We start from the raw sequence: 20,373 nt of genomic DNA on the forward strand, positions 1-20,373 counted from the left end.
CCTTAGGACCATAAAAACGACAAGAAAAATAAGTTTGCATTATTGAGCTATTATTGTTGCGCTACTTATAGACATAAGTGTTTCTGTCCTTGTATTTATCATAAATCTTAGATATTATATTATAAATTAATCACAAGTTTAGTTCATAATTTTCCTGTCCGAGGCCTTGAAATTTTTTTTGTCCATGGAAAATAATGAATCTATGTATATTAGCATAGCAAAATGTGTATAAAGCATGTCCGTCCGTCTGTCAGTCTGCTACTAAACAAAATTGTCACAGGAAGTGAGGTGATAGTGAAGAAAAACGTTTATGGACACGTTATCTTATTCATTGCAATAAAAGCCTATATAACATACGCGTTTAAGTAAGTAATATGCGATTACATTGGCGCTTTCACTAAAAGTAGCTAGCGAGCACATTAACCGAACCCTTTTTTTAATGAATTGAAAATAAGTGATTTTTCATATTACCCTTATACCACCTGTGGTGTCCAAACCCTGCAGGGATTTCCCGTACTCAATATAACATAATCCTACCTGTAGACCAGAAATGGCTAATGCCCGTCCTTCTACCAGAACATCTGCCAGGCTACCAGGATTCCAGATGGACACCAGACCTGACCTGCAGACATCCAGGTCATCTCTGATACATCAATGTTCATTTATACTACAAGTAGCCCAGCAAGAACAACCAGGGAAAAGTAAAATACAGGAATCAGAAGGGAAAAGACAATGTAGGATAATTTGACATACCATCCCAATCCTAATAAACAAAATGAACACTTCTTGTGATTATTATATTGGCCGAAAAGTTTTTTATTCTGATATTTTGAGCTACACAATCAAAATTTACTAGGGGGAAAAAGCTTAAACTTTTGTGGTGCAATTTATTGTTTGTATAATTTCATTGTGTTAATTAATGACAGTTTGACTTAAGGACAACATTTGACAACATAGTATAAATATGGCAACATTCCTTGAGCTGTTTTCAGTTTCTTTGATGTCACATATTCGAACTTTGAGCACAGGTCGAGCATTCTCTATATCCGAGCTGGTTCCACGTTGGGCCTAAATAATTTATACGGATCTATTGCAGCTAACGGCCAATGGGTGGAACGAAAAGATTATACTCGCACACAATTTTAACAAGCAAAAGAAGGCCTACAAATAACCTAGGATAGACATTACTCAATAATGCACATTTCAAAAAGTATTACTATTATTCCTTCAGCGATACATTCCCTGTGCATCATTGGGTCTAGGCTATTCCAGATTATATAGGCATTCTTATGCCGCTGAACACGATGTGCGAGCATGACATGTTTGTTCAGGCGTTTGGAAGCTAACAGCCTTTAAAGCTCATACATTTTGGAGATTATCGATAACTAGCTTAAAAACAATGACGAATTCATAATCTATTTAACAAATAAAAATAAACGATTATAAAAAATGAAAATCTAAAATTACATTATTTGTACCTATTGAAATGACTAAGTTGCAGACAATAATGCTTTTATTTATCAGACAAAACCATATAAATCGATAAAAACCTACACAAAAACTTTCCAATACAATAAGATTGGATTTAAATAAAAACTTTGCATAAAAAAGAAACATAATATTCGTTGTTTGTATATAAAAAAAATTAAACTGTCACATTGTAAAAAAAGGACTTTCCCTTAAATGTTCCTATCGGTCAATGAAATCAGTCAACCCCCATTATATTTTAAATAAATTGAAATTAATGAGAGTGGGGGGGGGGTAGTTTTTTCTCCTCCCTAATTCCTTCTTGGAGCTTTAACACTTCGGGGCTAAACTAAAGTAATTAAAATAAAAACGAAAAAATTTCAATTTATTACAAAATAAAGGAGGTGAGGTTTACCTGTGCTCGACTAGGGACTTAGAGGGAAACTGCCTACTACTAAACAAACTGACTAAAAAAACTCACCAATCTAGCTGCCAATACTTTTTCTTGTTTTAAATTTGCCGCTGTTTCTCGTTGAGTGTTGGATAAGATCTCCCAAACGGACGGATCGTCTTCCAACGCGTCCACCAATTCTTCGGCGTCTAAATTCTAAACAAAAATCTGTGACTGTTGGTCTGTCTGAAGAAAAGGACCTCACTACCACTGATCATAACAAGGTTTCCTGTGAAGCTACTCAAAGGTCCAGACTAGGATTATAACTAACTAGCAATCGCCACTAGATTTTTAATAGTTATTTTTCGCATCGTATTATAAACAGCTTTCCGCGGATATACGATGTACAATTATTAGATTAGAACCAGTTTTTTAGCCGCGAGGTGCCGAAGGCACGGACTAAAAAAACTAGTTTTATTCTTATGTTTGTACATTTTTATATTCGTAAGAAACTGGATATATAATACGATGCTAGACATAATTTTTTCGTATGGATGAGAAACGGTTCTTATCCACTGGATACTATTCGGTTTCGAATGAATACGAGAAAACTTTTTCTCGACTCCCTACCCCTATTCTAATAAGTGTCCCTTGAGGCCTCAAGGGGCGCAACGGTTCTTTATTAAAATTTAACAGTGCATTTCATGTTTGTCCTACCCAAACTCAAGAGAAATAATTGAAAATACCTTGACATTTTTCAGAGAGATCCGCTTCTTTGGATTCTTGGAAGTTGTTTGTCCTTGAATATTTCTGTTACTCTCGTCACGACATTTCTCAACTCTCCTACGCCATTCCTTCTCACTAGAAACATTAGATTAGATTTGTTATTCTTGGGTGTTCATACAGATATAGATCAACAACAATAATGAATTAAATAAATATTAAACACATTAATATTTACAGTTAAAGCGATAGTTGCATGAAGGGCATTTAACAAAGGGGGGGGGGGGGGGGTTAATGCAACTATCTGGTAATCAGTAATTAAATGGCACTTAGAATTCGAATTTCGATCTGAACTTTTGCATGAGTAATCCTTGGTAGGTCTATTTTCCCTAAATCGAACAAAAAGTTGGAAAAGTAACGGCTAACGACTGGCGGCTCAGCCGTTTTGCCATTTTTTGGATATCTGTAGTGTAAATTAGTCACGAAACCTATCTTCACATAATACTCTTTTCAACTCCAAAACGCTATCAAACGGTTTTAGACAGTAGCTGTTGGTACTAGAAGTTTTAAAAATGGCTATTGCTATCATTCAACATGAATTAAACCAAAAATATGTTTTAAAAAGTTGATTCCTACGTAATTGATGATGAATTTACCCTAAAAATAGGCAAAAAACGGCTAAACGGCTGAGCCGCCAGCCGTTACTTTTCCAACTTTTTGTTCAATTTAGGGAAAATAGACCTACCAAGGATTACTCATGCTAAAGTTCAGATCGAAATTCGAATTCTAAATGCCATTTAATCATTGATTACGAGATGGTTGCATTAAACCCCCTCCCCCCCCCCCCCTTTGATTGCAACTATAAGTTACAAGAATACCATATAGCATAAATGATTTTGTATTACAATAATTAGTAATCAATTTTGCACCACCAAAAGAGTCAAAATGCTGTTTTAGTGAAAACAGGACAGTCATTTATGGTGCATATATCCGAAAAATATGATTTTTAAGTCTTGATATTTATAAAACTACCTAGTAGAAAATTTAAATTCTTTCTAATATATGTCTTATAGATGTAGTTAAACTACAGAACAGAAAAAATATGCAGTTCTCTAAATTCAAGTTTAAATGCACTTCGTGCAACTACCCCTTTTATTAATATGGATTTCATAAAAAAACTTTCTTTCCAAAGTTCAATTTCCGAAAAGGTAATAAGTATGCAGTATGTACATATATTCACACATTGTTTTCATACAGGCCATATAAGTAAGACAAAAAATTAAAAATATATTAAACGATGGATACAAAATCATATTGGAGAAGAGCAACAACATGAACGAATATGAAAATTATAAAATTCAAAAACCTTAAATATTCAACTTTGTCATTTATTTTGACCATGTAGAGAATTGGATAAACTCGAGCAACCCAAACCTTTAATATGGATGTTCAAACATTGCAATATAAATATTAATCTTTGATAATCTTTACTTAAATTATATTTAGTTCTTTTTATATTATATTTTTTCTTCAAATCCTTGCTTTTATAATATTTCTTCCTTCACAACAATGGATATCTTGTTTATTTTTTAAACAACTAGTCTCTTCGCTTAAAGACACTTTGCAAGAGGTAAAAAAAATTCTAAAAACTATTCACCATATTAATAAAGTTTACTTGAAATAAAGCCAATTCAGACCAACATTTTCCTAGATCTTTAGCTCAGACAAAAAAAACCTTAATGCTAGGTATATATTAAAGGACATCTGAAACATTTGTTTTATAATTTTTTTGTAAGAACATCTCCCTTAACAACTCCTGCGGGGCCACCGCCCGCCACCAGACTGCCTACAGACACTGTTAGCGGCCTGCAGGGTCCTAGTCTGGCCCACCAGGCAGCCCGCCGACATGAGTTAAGGGATAACTGCAAATGTTCGCTGCCCGTGGCGTCCAGAGGATGAAATCCGTTTAGGTTTCCCACTAGATTCATATTCTAAAGCAGTAGAAAAAAATAGTAGTAAAAAAGCTACTCAATATTTCGCTGATTCTGTCGGTCCTTACGTCCGTCCGCAATGCTATGAGGGAAATGAAATCTACTCATCTGCTATTATAGCTTGTCCTAATTCCCATCATTATAGTAATGATTTTCTATCATTCCTAGTATGTTTCATTCTTTTATTCTTCTTTTCTTCGTCTCACTGAACATTTGATTATAGTTCACTTTGTCTCTAATCGCTTATCAATGTTTTTTTCGTGCTTCGCTAATTATGGATCAAAGACGGACCACCAAACCATACCAAATTATTTCGCTACTAAAACTGTACCTGACAAAGAAGTTTAGTTCCAGGTTGGATCCTGCCAGCAGAAATCTGGTATTCCAAGGGATCTCCAGGTATAATCTTTGCTGACAAACTATACCACCCATCTGACAACTAGAAATAATTTTTATTAAATATGCAAGATTTGGTAGGATTATTTGGTTTTAATCGGAGTAATTGTGTGTCAACTCCTTGTTGGATAAAAACAGGTTTTGAATTTAAATTAAAAAGTAAGTAAAAAACCTCTGAAACAATAAGGATTTTTTATCCGCTTCGAGCTACTGTTTTAAATTAAATTGTAAATTGTATACCTGAATATCTTGTTTGCTTATTTCCGTAACTACCAGAATCATACTCCTAGTGCTAGCATCGTCTTTTTCACATATTCGTCGTATGATTGACCTCTCTGCCTTATCAATTTCTCTGAAATATTCATAGCTCAATTATTTTTTTTTACATCACCTTTTATAAGCACTTTTTTGTTTAATATTTCAACATGAACACTTTTAACAAATTAATGCCAAGTGTAAATGTCCGTATCAAATGGTTAAAATATTGGGTACTTCGCCAGTTTTACAATGTAACTTATTAAAGCAAATGCCATGCCTAAATGACTTTATGGAATTTGAATTTACCTGTCATATTTATATTTCAGCCTGGCCATGATATTTCGGACAGTAAGAGCAGATTCTGATAATCCTCTACTTTCAATACTAGCTAGGCTCCAAACAATAAATCTAAACAAAATACATGATTGTACTTCTAAATATGATAAACAAAATTATCCCTTATATAGATTTTTTATTGATGGACAAGTTTACTAACTGCTTCTTTGAGTTTGTATAGACTAATTATAAATCAGCCCATATCCACCAAGTCCAAGGCTTTATAAAAACAAATGAGAGGACATATTTGTAGTTAGTAAAAATCCCTCCCTTCCAGTGTGGACACTTATAGCTTAGAACCAACCAGTCAATATTCAGTCAAAGTACCTTTTGAGCTAACAAACCATAAATTGTGGATACCAGTGTAATTAACAAATCAACGTCCCCTCCCTCCCTAATAAGAAAAACCTACTTGAAATGATGTTTAATCCAGTTCTGGTGCAGAAGCTTTGGATCGACTCCCGGCATTGCCAGGAAAGATTCGGATATTTCTGGTAGCCCAATACAACCATCATTTCCTACGATAGAGATTTTTTAATAGCTTTTACAGCCTAGATTATAAGATAATTAAAAAATAAATAAAAGAAAAAAATACCTATTAAACTACACCTGAAACTATAAAAAAGCTTCACCTTTAATATTTATCCTTCTACATAAAAACAATTTCTTAAAAAATAAACCTAACACAAAGGTTGCTAGTTAAAAGGGTTAAGGAAGCAAGAAGCTATGTCGGGGTTTATTTATAATAAAAAAGAAAACACATAGCAAATCTTAGACTTCTAGTTATAATAGGAGTCAAGAAAGTAGGGACCATCTGAAAGGTTAATAAAAAACAACTGTTTTTACCTGAAACAACCCAAGCTCCAACATCATATCAAGTCTTATGATAGTACCTATTATCTCCAGAGATAGTATCCACCGAGATCCCAATATTACCTGGTACAACCCAGGCTCCATCATCAAGTCTTATGATTGTATTATCTTCAGAGATAGTATCCACCGAGATAGTAGGGACCATCTGAAAGGTTAATAAAAAACAACTGTTTTTACCTGAAACAACCCAAGCTCCAACATCATATCAAGTCTTATGATTGTATTATCTTCAGAGATAGTATCCACTGAGATCCTAATATTACCTGGTACAAACCAGGCTCCATCATCAAGTCTTATGATTGTATTATCTTCAGAGATAGTATCCACCGAGATCCCAATATTACCTGGAAAAACCCAGGCTCCATCATCAAATCTTATGATTGTATTATTTTCATAGATAGTATTCACTGAGATCCTAATATTACCTGGTACAACCCAGGCTCCATCATCAAATCTTATGATTGTATTATCTTCAGAGATTATATCCACTGAAATCCTAATATTACCTGGTACAACCCAGGCTCCATCATCAAGTCTTATGATTGTATTATCTTCAGAGATAGTATCCACTGAGATCCTTATAGCACAACTATTCTCATAACGAACACCTAAAGTATTAAATTCATTTGAAACGCCTATAATTCTAATAGTTATATAAAAATATGCCTCTAAAATTTATATATTTTATATCGATAACTTCAAATGCAACTTTGTGGGGTTATACGATATGTTTTACATTCAATTGAAAAACATTTTTCTTAATTAAAAGTTTATTGCCCTAAGAGTTAAAAAAGATACATATTCATTGATACTAAAGTTACATAACCCATAGCTGTATTGAAAAAAGGAAATGTTGTGTTGAGTTGTATTGAATATTAATTCCCTGAAGAGAACAAATTTGTTGGTAAACATTTATTCATGGAGAACAGATTTGCCGCGGGGAGATATTAGGCTGGGCCTGTTATTTGAAAATATTTACATTTTCTAGGATGGGGGGATTTTGTAATATTGTAATATTAAAATCAATCGTCTACGAGAAGAGAAGGGGGGTGGGTAAGTCGGACTTTCACTTTCAGTTTTAGTTGTAAAAAGAAAGTTTTTTTTGCGGAGACGGTGATTTTTTGTCCATGGGATATTTCTCTAGGGAGGGTTAAGGTACAACCACCTCCCCCCCCCCCCCCAAAAAAAAAAGGGTCCACCCTAATATCTGTATATTAGGCCCACCCTAATATCTGTATATTAGGCCCACCCTAATATCTTTATTATATAAGGCCCACCCTAGTATCTGTATATATATAAGGCCCACGCGCGTCATTGGAATATTAGATTACAACTAAATCTTCTATGTATACAACATATTAGAATTAGAAATGAGTTTTCTAAAGAAAAAATAGAACAAAATGAATAAGGATTTTTTTCAGTATAGCTTCAAAATCGATTGATATCCGCTGGATAAGAACAGGTTCTGACCCATACTGAAAAATCATGTATCCTATCTTTTATAAACAATTTTTCACAAATTATTAAATAAATCTTAAAATTATATCAGTTTTAGTGGCCCAGGCCTTCGGCCTCTCGGGTCAACAAAACAACTGGAATTAAGCTTGTCATGGCAATTAGAATGACTTTAGAATAGTTTAGAGAATGCATATCCCTCTCCGTAATAAATACACATATACACACATACTTACAGATTGCCTTTTTCTATCCATTCCTTAGACATGTAAACATTAGACAACATTTTAAAATGGCAGGTATTAGAAATTGATATCTGATATTGTAATGAAATACCTGATTTGGATATAAGCAATTCTTAACTATGATATAAAGTAGAAAAAAGTGTCTGTCCGTCTAAAGCTTTCAATCTCGCTAACCGCCGAACCGATTGGGCTCTATTCTTCAGGGAAATATAGCTACTGGTTTAAGGAAATTTTCTTTACGTTGGAACAGCCCCAAACCAACTAAAAATTATTGTACACAAGAACAAATACTGGAGGACCCCCCACTCCCCCAATAATAAAAGTTTATACTTATATTTATCCTGGGATAAATTGTGCCAGAGATTACCACAAGAGGATTTATTTGATAATTTCTCTACAGCTTAAAGATATCACTTCTTGGGGCGATGAGTCTAGATTATCCAACTATATAAAGTACCTAGTAATTTTCAATGTTTGTTCCTTAAGATCTTGCTAACCACCAAATCAATAGAGCTCTCAATGTTTAGGAAACTTGTCATAGCTCCAGGGATTGTTTAAGGCTATTTTTCTACCCCCTCCTTCACTTCCAATATAGTTCCCATATTTGGTAATAAATATTTGGAAGAAAAAGACACAACTTACTTTGCCAGTAGTTACGTAGTGACTGACGGATGAAACCAAATTATAGTGTAACGGTGCTACAAAAAAAAACTTAGTTGGTTATTCTACCAATTCCTCTATTGTACCCTAATCTAACCCCTTTTGTGTACACAATCTGATTTCTTGTAAATAACCAGGGATCCTCAGGAATAAGACAATCAACAATATATCCCCAATGACAAGAAACAAAATTACTCCTTATTGGAAAAAAGTTTGAACACTACGAATTTGAAACAAACCAATCACAATTCTATAAAAGTTTCCAAAGTTATAAGTCAACGAATAAGATAACGCAGTTATAAAACTTTGGGTACCAGTGCAATTTCCAGTCCTGTATCCCCTCCCTCCCTGAATATCTTGTAATTACCAGTTATATCATGTTTACATAGCAGACTCTAGTAATCAAATTTATTTACTTTTTTACTCAAAATATACTTTTTATACCTACTTGATTAAATAGTAATCTTGTTAGAAAAAGATTAAATCATGAAGGTTTTGTGGGGAAAACAATTAAGGATAAATAAATTATAATAATCTAAACCCCTACTATATTTTACACTAGTGGATACGCCCATAGAGGCCTCTAGGGGCACGTTAAATGATTTCTTTTCAAACTATGTTAGGTTCAGCTGTTTACAAAAAAAATAATTTTTGGATGTTATGTTTTAGTTATGTTTTTTTTTGAGATTTCTCTTGAGAGAGTGTTGGTACCCCCCCCCCCCAAAAAAAAAAAGGACCTATGAGAAGCTACATTGCAAAGGAGAACCATAGCGGTTCAGCGGTTAGCGAGATCCTACAGCACAAACAGACAGACAGATCGTTTTACTTTATTATCAGGATTTCACCATTTTTTATTGGATTTCGAAACGTCAGGTGGTACCAATACATATTTTAGGTTCACAAAAAAATGGACTGACAAAAAGACCAGTTGAATTATATAACAAATGTTCAGCTGTCTTAAAAACAGAGAAAAAAATAGAAGAATGATAGAAAATCACGAAACCTTTATAAATGCTTTATTTATATGTCTATTATTGAATGACCATATGTCGGATAAACAAAGTAAGTTGTATACTGGATGCTCTTGGTAAAGGGTAAACTTTTTTTAAAGCATCATTAAAGTTTAGCCAAGAAAATTACACTTTCTCAAGAGCGTTACAGACGAATAGGCACAGAAGCCTCGATAAAAAAAGCGAAAGTGTATGAGTATAACATTAACTAAGTTATAAAACCCTAATAAATTATTTAAATTTCGATTTAGTAAAGTACCTCTTTCTACTATTTAAATGCACATTATGCATATGATAGATTAAGGTGTACTAGATTGATCATAAAAGCATCAAAATATGTTTATTGCATAGGGCAGGCATCACAAATTTTCAAGCTATTTTAAAGTTTCATCAGATAAGTCAAAAACGAAACCCTATTTAGCAGCATTGCTACTCTATAGATCATCCGTCAAAGTCTGTCTGTAATGCTCTTGATAGTTTAGATGTTTAATCATTACACTTACTAAAATATTACAAGATTGAAATATCTAAATTGCAATTTACGAATATCCAGGGATGATGAAAATTACCCCTTCAAAAGATTAATAGTAAAGGTATTAAGGTTTAGATACTGCTAGTTCATACCAACCAATCAAGATTAAATAAGTGTGCAAAATGTCCTAAGCCAACAAATGTGAGTACGTCTTTTACAAATTTAAGGGATCAGTATAAATTACAATCCAGTGTCCCCTCCCTCCCCGTTAATATCCCAACTCTATTACTCAGAATAATAACTCAATTGTATGGCAAAGACTTTTCTGACAAGTTTAAATGAATGAGAAATTTAAAAGATGAATATTTTTCTATGCAATTCTACTTCGTCACAAGGATAAGTATACCTCTTATCGTTAACTAAGTCATGTTACATTGTCCTGTTGATTTAAAACCTTGCACGATAATTCCTGCAACAGTCAATTTAAAACATATTGACTTTAAATTTTTTCGACAACAATTTTTATGTTATATAATTATACTATCTATCAGATTTATTTAATAATGATTTCCAGGATGGCAAGGTACAATATCATGAGCGAAGCATCTTCATTATCAAGTCCTAAAAATTAAAGTATATCCTTAAACAGTAACCTGTTTATAATCATTAATGAAATATATTTATGTACAATTTTGTTTAGACTTGTAGATATATGTTCCGCTTATTAAATAATGACATTCTACAAGTGTTAACGATCGTTTATTCTACTGTCTTATTTTAGTGCTTTGTTTTTTATAGATGTTCTCATCCTTTTTTTCAGAATGCAAGTCTAAGTCTATATTACTAATATACTTCTTTAGAATACTAAAGGAGCAATACCCTTTCATAATATGACATATGAAAATTTAAATTTACTGTTATGCATTTTCATATTTGTAAAATGAAGTATGTTTGGATTGTGTAAATCGTATATATACCTAGGTAATAAAATATATATAAGTCTAGTAAGATCTTGAAAACGGAAAAACCTATGACATTACAAAAATTTTAATTAAATCATTGGTAAAACTAAACTATACTAAAGACCGGTTTAATTACCTAACAAGAAAATTATAAATGATACCTAAATATCTATTAGCATCTTTAAAGGTTTTTAGGCTAGCAAATGACAGAGTTCTTGATATTATGAATTTGATAACCAGTGCAATTCACTGTACCATTTCCAATTCCTAAAACTATTAAATTGGCAATCCCCAATGAATTATACTTATTATTGAACTCGATTATGATAAGTTAATGGTCAATTCATATTAGTGTGAGTGGGAAAAACAAGGATGACAACATACATAAGTAGCGAAGCACCCAAACTATCATGGATGAAAACATGGCCATAGTAATTTCAAGAGCAATTATTCACTTGACTTAAATCAAGAATAAATATATTTTGAAAAAAATCGCAAAACCTTTCGCATGTTTTTATAAATATTGTATTTTTGTTGCATGACTGACAGACCTACGGACAAAGTAAATTCTATACTGGATGCTCAATGGTATGGTGAATCACCTCAAAGCAAATTCAACTATCTTTCTTTAATAGCAACCGAGAAAATAACAGAGCATTACGGACACATAGAATTACCTATAAAGCAGCTTCGCAACTAAAAAGGTCAAAAGCCAGTTAAATGTAGAAATTCTCCCCCATAGTACTAAACCATTATTCATTCTATTGTTGGAACGTCAAACTCTTGGAAATGGCTATTTAAATCTGGGACAGGGCTTTTAATTCAATACAATACAGAAAATTTTACATTGATTTGTTTGAGAAATATCATTTCGATGAAAACTAGTCTTTATGTAGTGTCATATCGCCACTTACAAAATAACAGAAAAGATAAAAAAATAGTAAAAGTTTATTAAACACTACCCTAAGGTCTATTTATAGAGTAAAGTTTACTTAAATTATCCTTATACTAGAGTAACAGGATGTTTGTGTGTCTGTACCGAAGGATCTCGCTAACCGCAGAACCGATCTGGTTCTCCTTAACAGGGTAGATTCTCATAGGTCCTGGGAAGGTTTATAACTATTTTGGGGGAGGGTACCACCACCCTCCCAAGAGAAATCACAATAAAATTGAAATATTCCCGCCGCATAGTGTCGCTAGCGTAGTGGCGCTGCGTAGAGACATGAATTTAACAGCTGATTGACCATAGACAAATTATTTCTCAAATTAGATATTAAAATAGAATAAAAAAATTTACATGCCACTAGAGGCCTCTAGGGGCGTAGCCGTTATTTAAGAATAAACCAATAGTCAAACATACACTTAATACACTTAATTCAAAGATGATAAACATGAAGGGTGGAGACTTTGGATCCTAAATTACTCTGGTAACCAAAGTTTTATAAAGTATTATATTTGTCTCAACCATGACACTTTGGTTGAGTGTGACTTCCGAATTAGCGGGAAGTTCTCGAGATCTTGTTGACTTACAGACAAACCCCCAATACCAGGAACCATCAAGTTTCAACAGCAGGTTTGATTATAGATTTATTGAGGCAACTATTTCAAAGTCCTGAAATTACAAAATCAATTAATTCATAATTCCAGTTTTTTATAACCACGTAATCTTAATTGCTTTTTAAAATCATTTTTCTCTACGGTTAAGAATCTTTGGAAACTTTGGCTTTAAAGGAAAATTATTTGGTTTAATAAATCATTGTTAAATGCAAAAATAAAGGCACATAAAAAATTACTAAAACATAATAATTACTCATAATAAAGTTTCATGTTTAGCTGGCTAAAGCCTTTTAAACTAAATATAATCGTCCTATACACCATTCCACTTAATAAAATTAACAAATTCTACCTGAAGTTCTTATGGTTTCAAATCCCTGGTATACTAGGGTTGTTCACGCACTATGAGACCAATGATAGGCCCAATTTTGTTCTCCGAAATCTTCACACACTCATATCTCATTCAAAAGTAACGAACGTGGGCGCATCAAAATATCAACAATCCATACCGCGTCACTTTATGAAAGGAAAGTCAAACAAGACGACATTTGCGCTTAATTTGGGATAATGATAAGGAATTAATTTCGATCTTGATAAACACAAAGCTTCCTCGAAAAGAGGTTAAGACACACCCCCCGTTTGAAAGTCAAATTAACTTCCTCAACGAGATTCAAGGTTTTTTTTGCGCTGAGCACTAGCAACATTTCTCACTAAACTCAACTCACCATAATCACATGAGAATGGCCACATCCCGAAAAACATGACAATTTTTGCTCCTAACTAAATGAAACCCCGTGAAATGCATACACAATATTATACTCCTCACTAGGACTCATAATACCTCACATTTTAGGATAGAAGGATGGGGATTGGTTTGTACCATACAATATTCCAGGCACATGACACTCACAAGATCACATACACAAATCCTAAAATGGATAATCCTATTAATCATGATGTTGTAAATATAACAACTTATACTAATTAATAATCATTTCATAATCAATAGGTAATAAATCATTATTAATAAATCAATAAGTACCTACGAAATCAAGTTGAAATGTAAACAAATAATGGTAAAATATAAAACGAAATAAATCTTAGACAAGAAAATTAAGATTTATAGGTACTTAAAACTAAATTTGTTAAGCATCAAAAAGAGTAGTAAGAAAAAATATTTCAAAATCCTTGGGCAGAAAGTTTTCAAACTTAATGAATAAGAACTGTAACTATCTTAATCAACAATAAAACTTTTCAATACTTAAATAATAGCAAAATAATAATAATATCTTTGTTAGAATTTTCATCGAAATTATGAAAAAAATACCAATTTTTCTTTGTAAAAAAATATGAGACTTTAAATATGAATTTTCAATCATTCCTTGATCTGAATAAAAATGTTTTACTTGATTGAAATTCATATATAATTTTTAAAAAAATCTGCTAAAAAATACTTGATTTTTTTTCTTAGAATAAATATCGAATCACGCAACCTCGACGCATTTATTCTTTTTTGGTAAACTTTTCAGGTAAGTTTTATAATGAATTGTACCTTTGAAAAGAAATTAAACTCAATAAAAATAAATTTGAGCATATGAAATAGAATAAAAATTAATCGCATTTCGGTTGATTCTTATTTTAGGCATAAAAATAGGCATATGAAAATGTGGCTTTTTTTTTACTAAAAAAAATCTCAATTTCCCTAAAATAAGAATCAATTATTAATCATAATTTTTAATAACTGCCTGACTGATACAGCATGTTCTTCCAGGGGAGATTTATCTGTCAGCCTGAACAAGACTCTTGCAGTCTTTCTCCCATCCTCAATCCTCGTCACACGGCCCATCCGCAAACATCTCATCAGCGGATTGGTACTCGTAACCAGCACTATATCTCCGTCAGCTAGCGGCTCTGCCATTTCTTCTTTCCACTTGGACATCCTTAAAATCTTCGGCAAAATCTCCTGGCGGTAGGAAGTCCAAAACTGGGCAAACAAATCTTCTAACAACTTCAACCTGGAGGAAATTTGGTCCTCCGGTTTCATCGCCACATTGCACAACGGCTGGCGGTCTACATTTCCCAGCAGCTGGCCAGGGGTAATCAGTCGCCAATTCTCCACGTCATTCGCAGCTTCTATCGTCAATGGTCTGCTATTCATTAACTTGCTAACCTCTGCCAACAGCACCAGGAGCTCATTAAAATTAACAGAACTATTCACCAACTTCTTGGACAGCAATCTCTTGGTTAATCCCACCATTTTCTCAGCTTGCCCAATAAAATGGTGGGCTCGGGCCGGGATCTGGGACCAAGAAAACTCTACCTGGCTGCCCAACTTCTGCTCTAAAACCTTGCGAGCAGCGGATAATTGTGTGCCCATGTCGCTTACTATAACCTTCGGCAGACAATGAACAGCCTCCAACTTGCGCAGGGACAACAGGATACTGCTGGTATCATACTTCTCCAAGGCATCCAGCCATAGCGCCCCTGAGAACCTGCAGACTACCACGAACACCCACACCTTCTTCGTTGCTGTCTGACTCCTCGTTTTGGCGGTAGCTCTCCTCGTAACCAGCGGACCCATCAGGTCAACTTGCACAGCTTCAAATGGCCTGCTCGGAACCAACTTGTCAGGTAACACATCCTTCATGGTAGTACGACATTCCTTGGCCCTCTCAACACTGCAGGGCCAACATTTCTTCACCTCCATGATGGACAACCTCCTTGCCTTCACAATCCAGCACCAACGGCGGCTCTCAGCTAAAGTTCCACGGACACCAGAATGAAGCTCAACATGCGCTTCTCTCATAACGATAGAAGCTAACCAATTACCAGGCTCCAAAATTACTAAACCTGGCATGTCTTCAAAAAGCATTTTACGGCCACCAGTAATGGCGTCAATGACGGGCTCTCCACGACCAACCATTTTTAGAATTTTCATCTCCCTGGTCACATAATTACCTCCGGGACCAACGACAGGCCAGGTCAATGATACTTCATGCACTAATGGATTCAATGACGAATAATTGCCTTTAGCGTCTTTTATCCACTCTTCCTGTTGGCTACATGACACAATGAAAAGTTCCGCCGCCGCCATAAAATTGTACAAAGACGGCTTGTACACAGAATCTGCGGCTGCTACATGACTACCAGCGGCTGTAGTCTTGCCTTCTTGTCTGCTCTTTAGCTTCTTCAACCAGGTGTTCGATACTTGCAGGACAGCTGCCATAATACGTTTGGCCTGTCCAAATGATCTCCTGTGCTTAAACCTAAAGACATCTTCAGCGGCTTCTCCGGTAACTTTCATTGAACATAACTTAACCATTTTGGTATTCAACTCCTCCGGTGGTAAATCCTGCCTGACTTGCTCGGCAGTTTTCACCGGCCACGCACTTTCATCCTGGCGCAACCATTCTGGGCCCAATCTGTACCTGGAACCTGGACCTAAATCTGATACCTTGCAGGTGCTTCTGGTGCCCAAATCTGCAACATTGTGTGTCCCAGGGACCCACCTCCAGTCATCCTTGTTGGTTGCAGATTGGATTTCTCCAATGCGATGAGAATTAAATGTGTTCAACATGGCACTGTTGGAAACAATTTGTGATAAAACACACGATGAATCAGTAAAGTACATCACTCTGATAACATCAAAGGGCAGGGCATCTCTGATGGACTTTGACAACCTGGTGGACATCTGGCAACCCATCAATTCAAGGCGTGGAATTGATTCAGTCTTGACCGGCGCAACTCTTGACTTGGTGGCTAGCAGGAACGTTTCAAACCCTTGCCTAGTTGGCCACCTCAAATATGCCATACATGCATAGGCCTCTGATGACCCATCCGAAAACATCATCAAGGATGGAAGGCCAGTTGGTTCCTCCGGGACCACACAACAGTCAAACTCCAATTTTGCGACCTCAGCTCTGTCCTCCAGCGACTTAACAAGTTCATCCCGTAGACTTTTTGGAATGAAATCTTGCCAGCCCAAATTCAGCAAACATGTTTTCCGCAGGACAAGTTTAATTCTCAACAGGATAGGGCTGCAAAGCCCGAGCGGGTCGAAGGTCTGGGCGGCGAACCTGTGGACCATCTTCTTTGTCAGATTCTCGTCCAAGGCGTCCTGGAGGTTGTACAAATCAGCATCCTCTTTCACCTTCTTTCCCTTGACTTTACCATCTTGGTTGACTCTCGTGGCGATGGATAACACATCAGTGGCTGGCTTCCATATCAGCCCAAGAACCTTGGTTGGCTGGCAATCATCACCAGAATAAATGACTTGTTTGAAGGAAAAACTTTTGCTGATAATTCTGTCGGCTTCTTTCATCATCTCCTTGGCTTCTGGCACAGATCCTGCTCCCGAAATAACATCATCTATGAAGCTGTGCTTCTCAAGCTTGACTGCAACTGGAATCTGAGGTAACTTGAAATCTTCCTCAGGGTAGGTAGGTATTTGTGGCTCCTTCCATAATTCAGGTTTAGCAACAATTTCACTACCATTAATCTTACCCTCTCCATACATCTCCTTGACCTCTGCTTCACTCTTTCCGCCGAACAGGCGGGACGTCAACTTCAGGGCTGTAACTGCCAAATTTCCCGCTGCCAACTCGCCAAAATTCACCACTTTAGTCAGGTAAATTTCAAGTGGACCGTCTGGCGTCGGGGAAAATAAAACTCTCTTCATCTGGCTGTCGAACTCTGTGGCCAGGATGGAGTTATAAAACTTGGAAATGTCCGCGGTTAAACCAACCTTGTAACCGCAGAAAAGCAACAAATGATAAAAAATCTTCTGCATTGGCGGCGGACCTCCCAGCATTATGTGATTAAAACTGGTACCCTTGAACGTCAGAGAACTATTTGCACACAATCTCATGGGTGTGGAACTTGAATCCTCCTTGAAAGCAACCACTATTGATGAACAAGACTTAGGCCCTTCATACTTCAATTCTTCAGGCGTTGCTTTTTGAAACACGCCTCTGGATATGGCGTCATTGAATACCTGCACATACATATCATAGGTACCTTCCTTGACCATCCTTGCACGATCCTTTTCAGCAATTTTGCGGGCTAAACTCTCATTGTAGGGCAAAGTGTGAGGATCTTCAATGTAAGCATATTGACCTGTCCACTTGTTGGATTGCAAGTCTAGTGTTAAACCTGCCTCAATTATTCTCTGCCTCTCACGCTGGTCCCAGGTAGTGCCGTCGGCCATAGCCTTGCACTCTTGACAGGCAGTACATCCTGGACAAAGTGCCTGCGGCTGTATGCCAAACGATTCAGACGTCAAAAAGTCTGGCAAGGTGCCTCCACTGACACTGACAGCCTTATATGCCGACTTTTGGTCTCCAGCTCCACCGTCAGCACTTGTACAGATAAAACCACTACCAAAAATGGTTCGCCACAACATAGACTGGCCCACTTTCTGGTAAGTTGATGGAAACACGTCAGGATGTGTATTTCCAATGATGATATCTAAGCCTCCACTAATATATGTAAATCTTTCTGGCGGCATCTTAAATATTTCGGCGGCAGTTTCGGGGTGGACCGAGCGCATCTCGTTTGCCCCGCCAAGGGTAGGCATGACAGCTGCCTCAAACTCCCTCAAATTACCGTCCCTATCCTTCAGATAAAACACAACATTGCGGCAGGAAGTCTCACTGCCGTCAGCTACAGAAATAGTTGTATATCTGCCGGTAGATTTCAGCTTCAACTTGTTGGATAACTTTTCAGACACAAGTGGCAAATTTGCACCGGAGTCAAACATGACAGTGGCGTGGCAGGTGCCGCCGCCAGGTGCTACAACAGGAACTAACTGAAGTAAGAAGGTACAGGGGCTGGGTGCAGAACTTGATTTGTAGACTGTATTCACACCAGCACTAGCCTCATGGATCAACCGGCTATGATATCTGTCGCAATTATTGGTGCCACAAACACCAAGCTTATCCGATTTATTACACTTGTCAGCAGCATGGCCATCACACAGGCAGAGTTCACACAACTTTTTCTGCTGGACAACTTTCTTTCGGTCAACCACATCCATCTTCTTAAACGTGAGGCAACGGAAAATCGGGTGTTTCTCCTTGCAGCTTTCAACAGGACATGTACTGTTCCACTTGGAAGCCTTGTCCTTTCCATTCTTATTGTCGCTGCGGCCAGATACTTGCGCGGCGGCAGCTCTGTCACGATTTCTCTTGCCTGCGCTAGTGTCATAGGACATATCACCGGCCAACATTGCTCCCCTGGTCCTCTCCAGCAGTTCTACAATCTTCTGGATGTTTGGTTGGTTCATGCTACCTAGCTCCATCATAATTTTCTCTCTCAGGCCATCTGGGCACTTGTCTTTGAAAATATGAATAAGAGTTAGGTGGTGGTAATCCTTAGCTGCAGAACCAACGATGGCTTCTACTTCCTGCATCGTGCTCTTGAAGGTAGCAATTGCACTAACCACGTCCACAGGTTTATCCACAGGTTTCATCTTGTTCAGCTTAGTTAAAATCTTCATGAACCGGCGAGTGTTTGATAAAAACATCTGATCGAGAAATAACCATTGTTCATTATGATCTCTAATCGCTGACACTTGCTTGCGTAGCTCCGGGTTGGTTATCACCTTCTCCATACACAACATCAGACTTAACCTCTGGTCAGAAAATCCGTAACCAGCGCATAGATCTTTAAAGACCTGTTTAAAGTTGGAGTAATCCGTGTCAGTACCGTCGAAGGACGGCAACAAACTGTTGTCCCAGCGCCCATACTGTGGGTTGGAACTCCGAATATCCACGGCAGACATACTTCTGGAGAGTATGGCAGGTGTTCCACTCTCATCCAAGTTAGATGAACGACGTTCCATCTCTCTAAGCCTTCGGTACATATCACGTACTTCTTGGCGCAACTCCATGGAAATTTTAAGCACTCCCATGTCCATCTTCACCTTCTCAATGACGTCGAGGTTCCTGGCGACAGTGCTTGACCTCGCGTCGTCTGAATCATTGTCAAGCCAGTACAGAATTTTTGTACACTGCTCCAACGACGCATAAACTTTATCTGCAACAGTTTTCTGTTCACTAGCTTCATCCAAATCACGCTTGAACTCGCGCAACTCACTAGTCTCCACGGCAGGTTTTAGACTTTTTATTAGGTCAGATTGGTCCTTGACCTCACTAAAAATGTCACAAATTGATTTTAAATTCACATTTTCACATGAACTAAAACTTTGGCAGGCTTTTAGATTGTCATAAAACACTTTTAACTGCTTTTTGGTTAGTGGCATATTGATTCACTAGGTACTTATTTCACAGAAAAAATTGTCACAGTTTATTGCATCAATAATCACTGGATGCTATTGATCTCTTGAAGAATGCTAACGCCTATTCTTCAGATACTTTGAAATTGTCTCAACCATGACACTTTGGTTGAGTGTGACTTCCGAATTAGCGGGAAGTTCTCGAGATCTTGTTGACTTACAGACAAACCCCCAATACCAGGAACCATCAAGTTTCAACAGCAGGTTTGATTATAGATTTATTGAGGCAACTATTTCAAAGTCCTGAAATTACAAAATCAATTAATTAATAATTCCAGTTTTTTAT

General features: G+C 36.4%; 1 protein-coding gene across 1 annotated transcript in view; it reads right to left on the minus strand.

Moving 5' to 3' along the window:
• The window catches only part of LOC145311945 (uncharacterized), a 54,841-nt gene that overhangs the window by 12,285 nt on the left and 22,183 nt on the right, over positions 1 to 20,373 (minus strand). The window contains exons 21-31 of the mRNA XM_080151015.1: positions 6,942 to 7,043; positions 5,975 to 6,080; positions 5,533 to 5,634; positions 5,209 to 5,320; positions 4,904 to 5,011; positions 4,386 to 4,572; positions 3,948 to 4,014; positions 2,605 to 2,719; positions 1,949 to 2,074; positions 977 to 1,068; positions 538 to 643 (exon numbers count right to left, since the gene is read on the minus strand). Of these exons, the coding sequence (XP_080007141.1) occupies positions 538 to 643; positions 977 to 1,068; positions 1,949 to 2,074; positions 2,605 to 2,719; positions 3,948 to 4,014; positions 4,386 to 4,572; positions 4,904 to 5,011; positions 5,209 to 5,320; positions 5,533 to 5,634; positions 5,975 to 6,080; positions 6,942 to 7,043 (1,223 nt within the window). The remainder of the gene's footprint in view (positions 1 to 537; positions 644 to 976; positions 1,069 to 1,948; positions 2,075 to 2,604; positions 2,720 to 3,947; positions 4,015 to 4,385; positions 4,573 to 4,903; positions 5,012 to 5,208; positions 5,321 to 5,532; positions 5,635 to 5,974; positions 6,081 to 6,941; positions 7,044 to 20,373) is intronic.

Source organism: Acartia tonsa, chromosome 2 (assembly GCF_053477335.1).
Source record: "Acartia tonsa isolate MP-2025a chromosome 2, ASM5347733v1, whole genome shotgun sequence".
In the NCBI taxonomy this organism is placed as follows: domain Eukaryota; kingdom Metazoa; phylum Arthropoda; class Copepoda; order Calanoida; family Acartiidae; genus Acartia; species Acartia tonsa.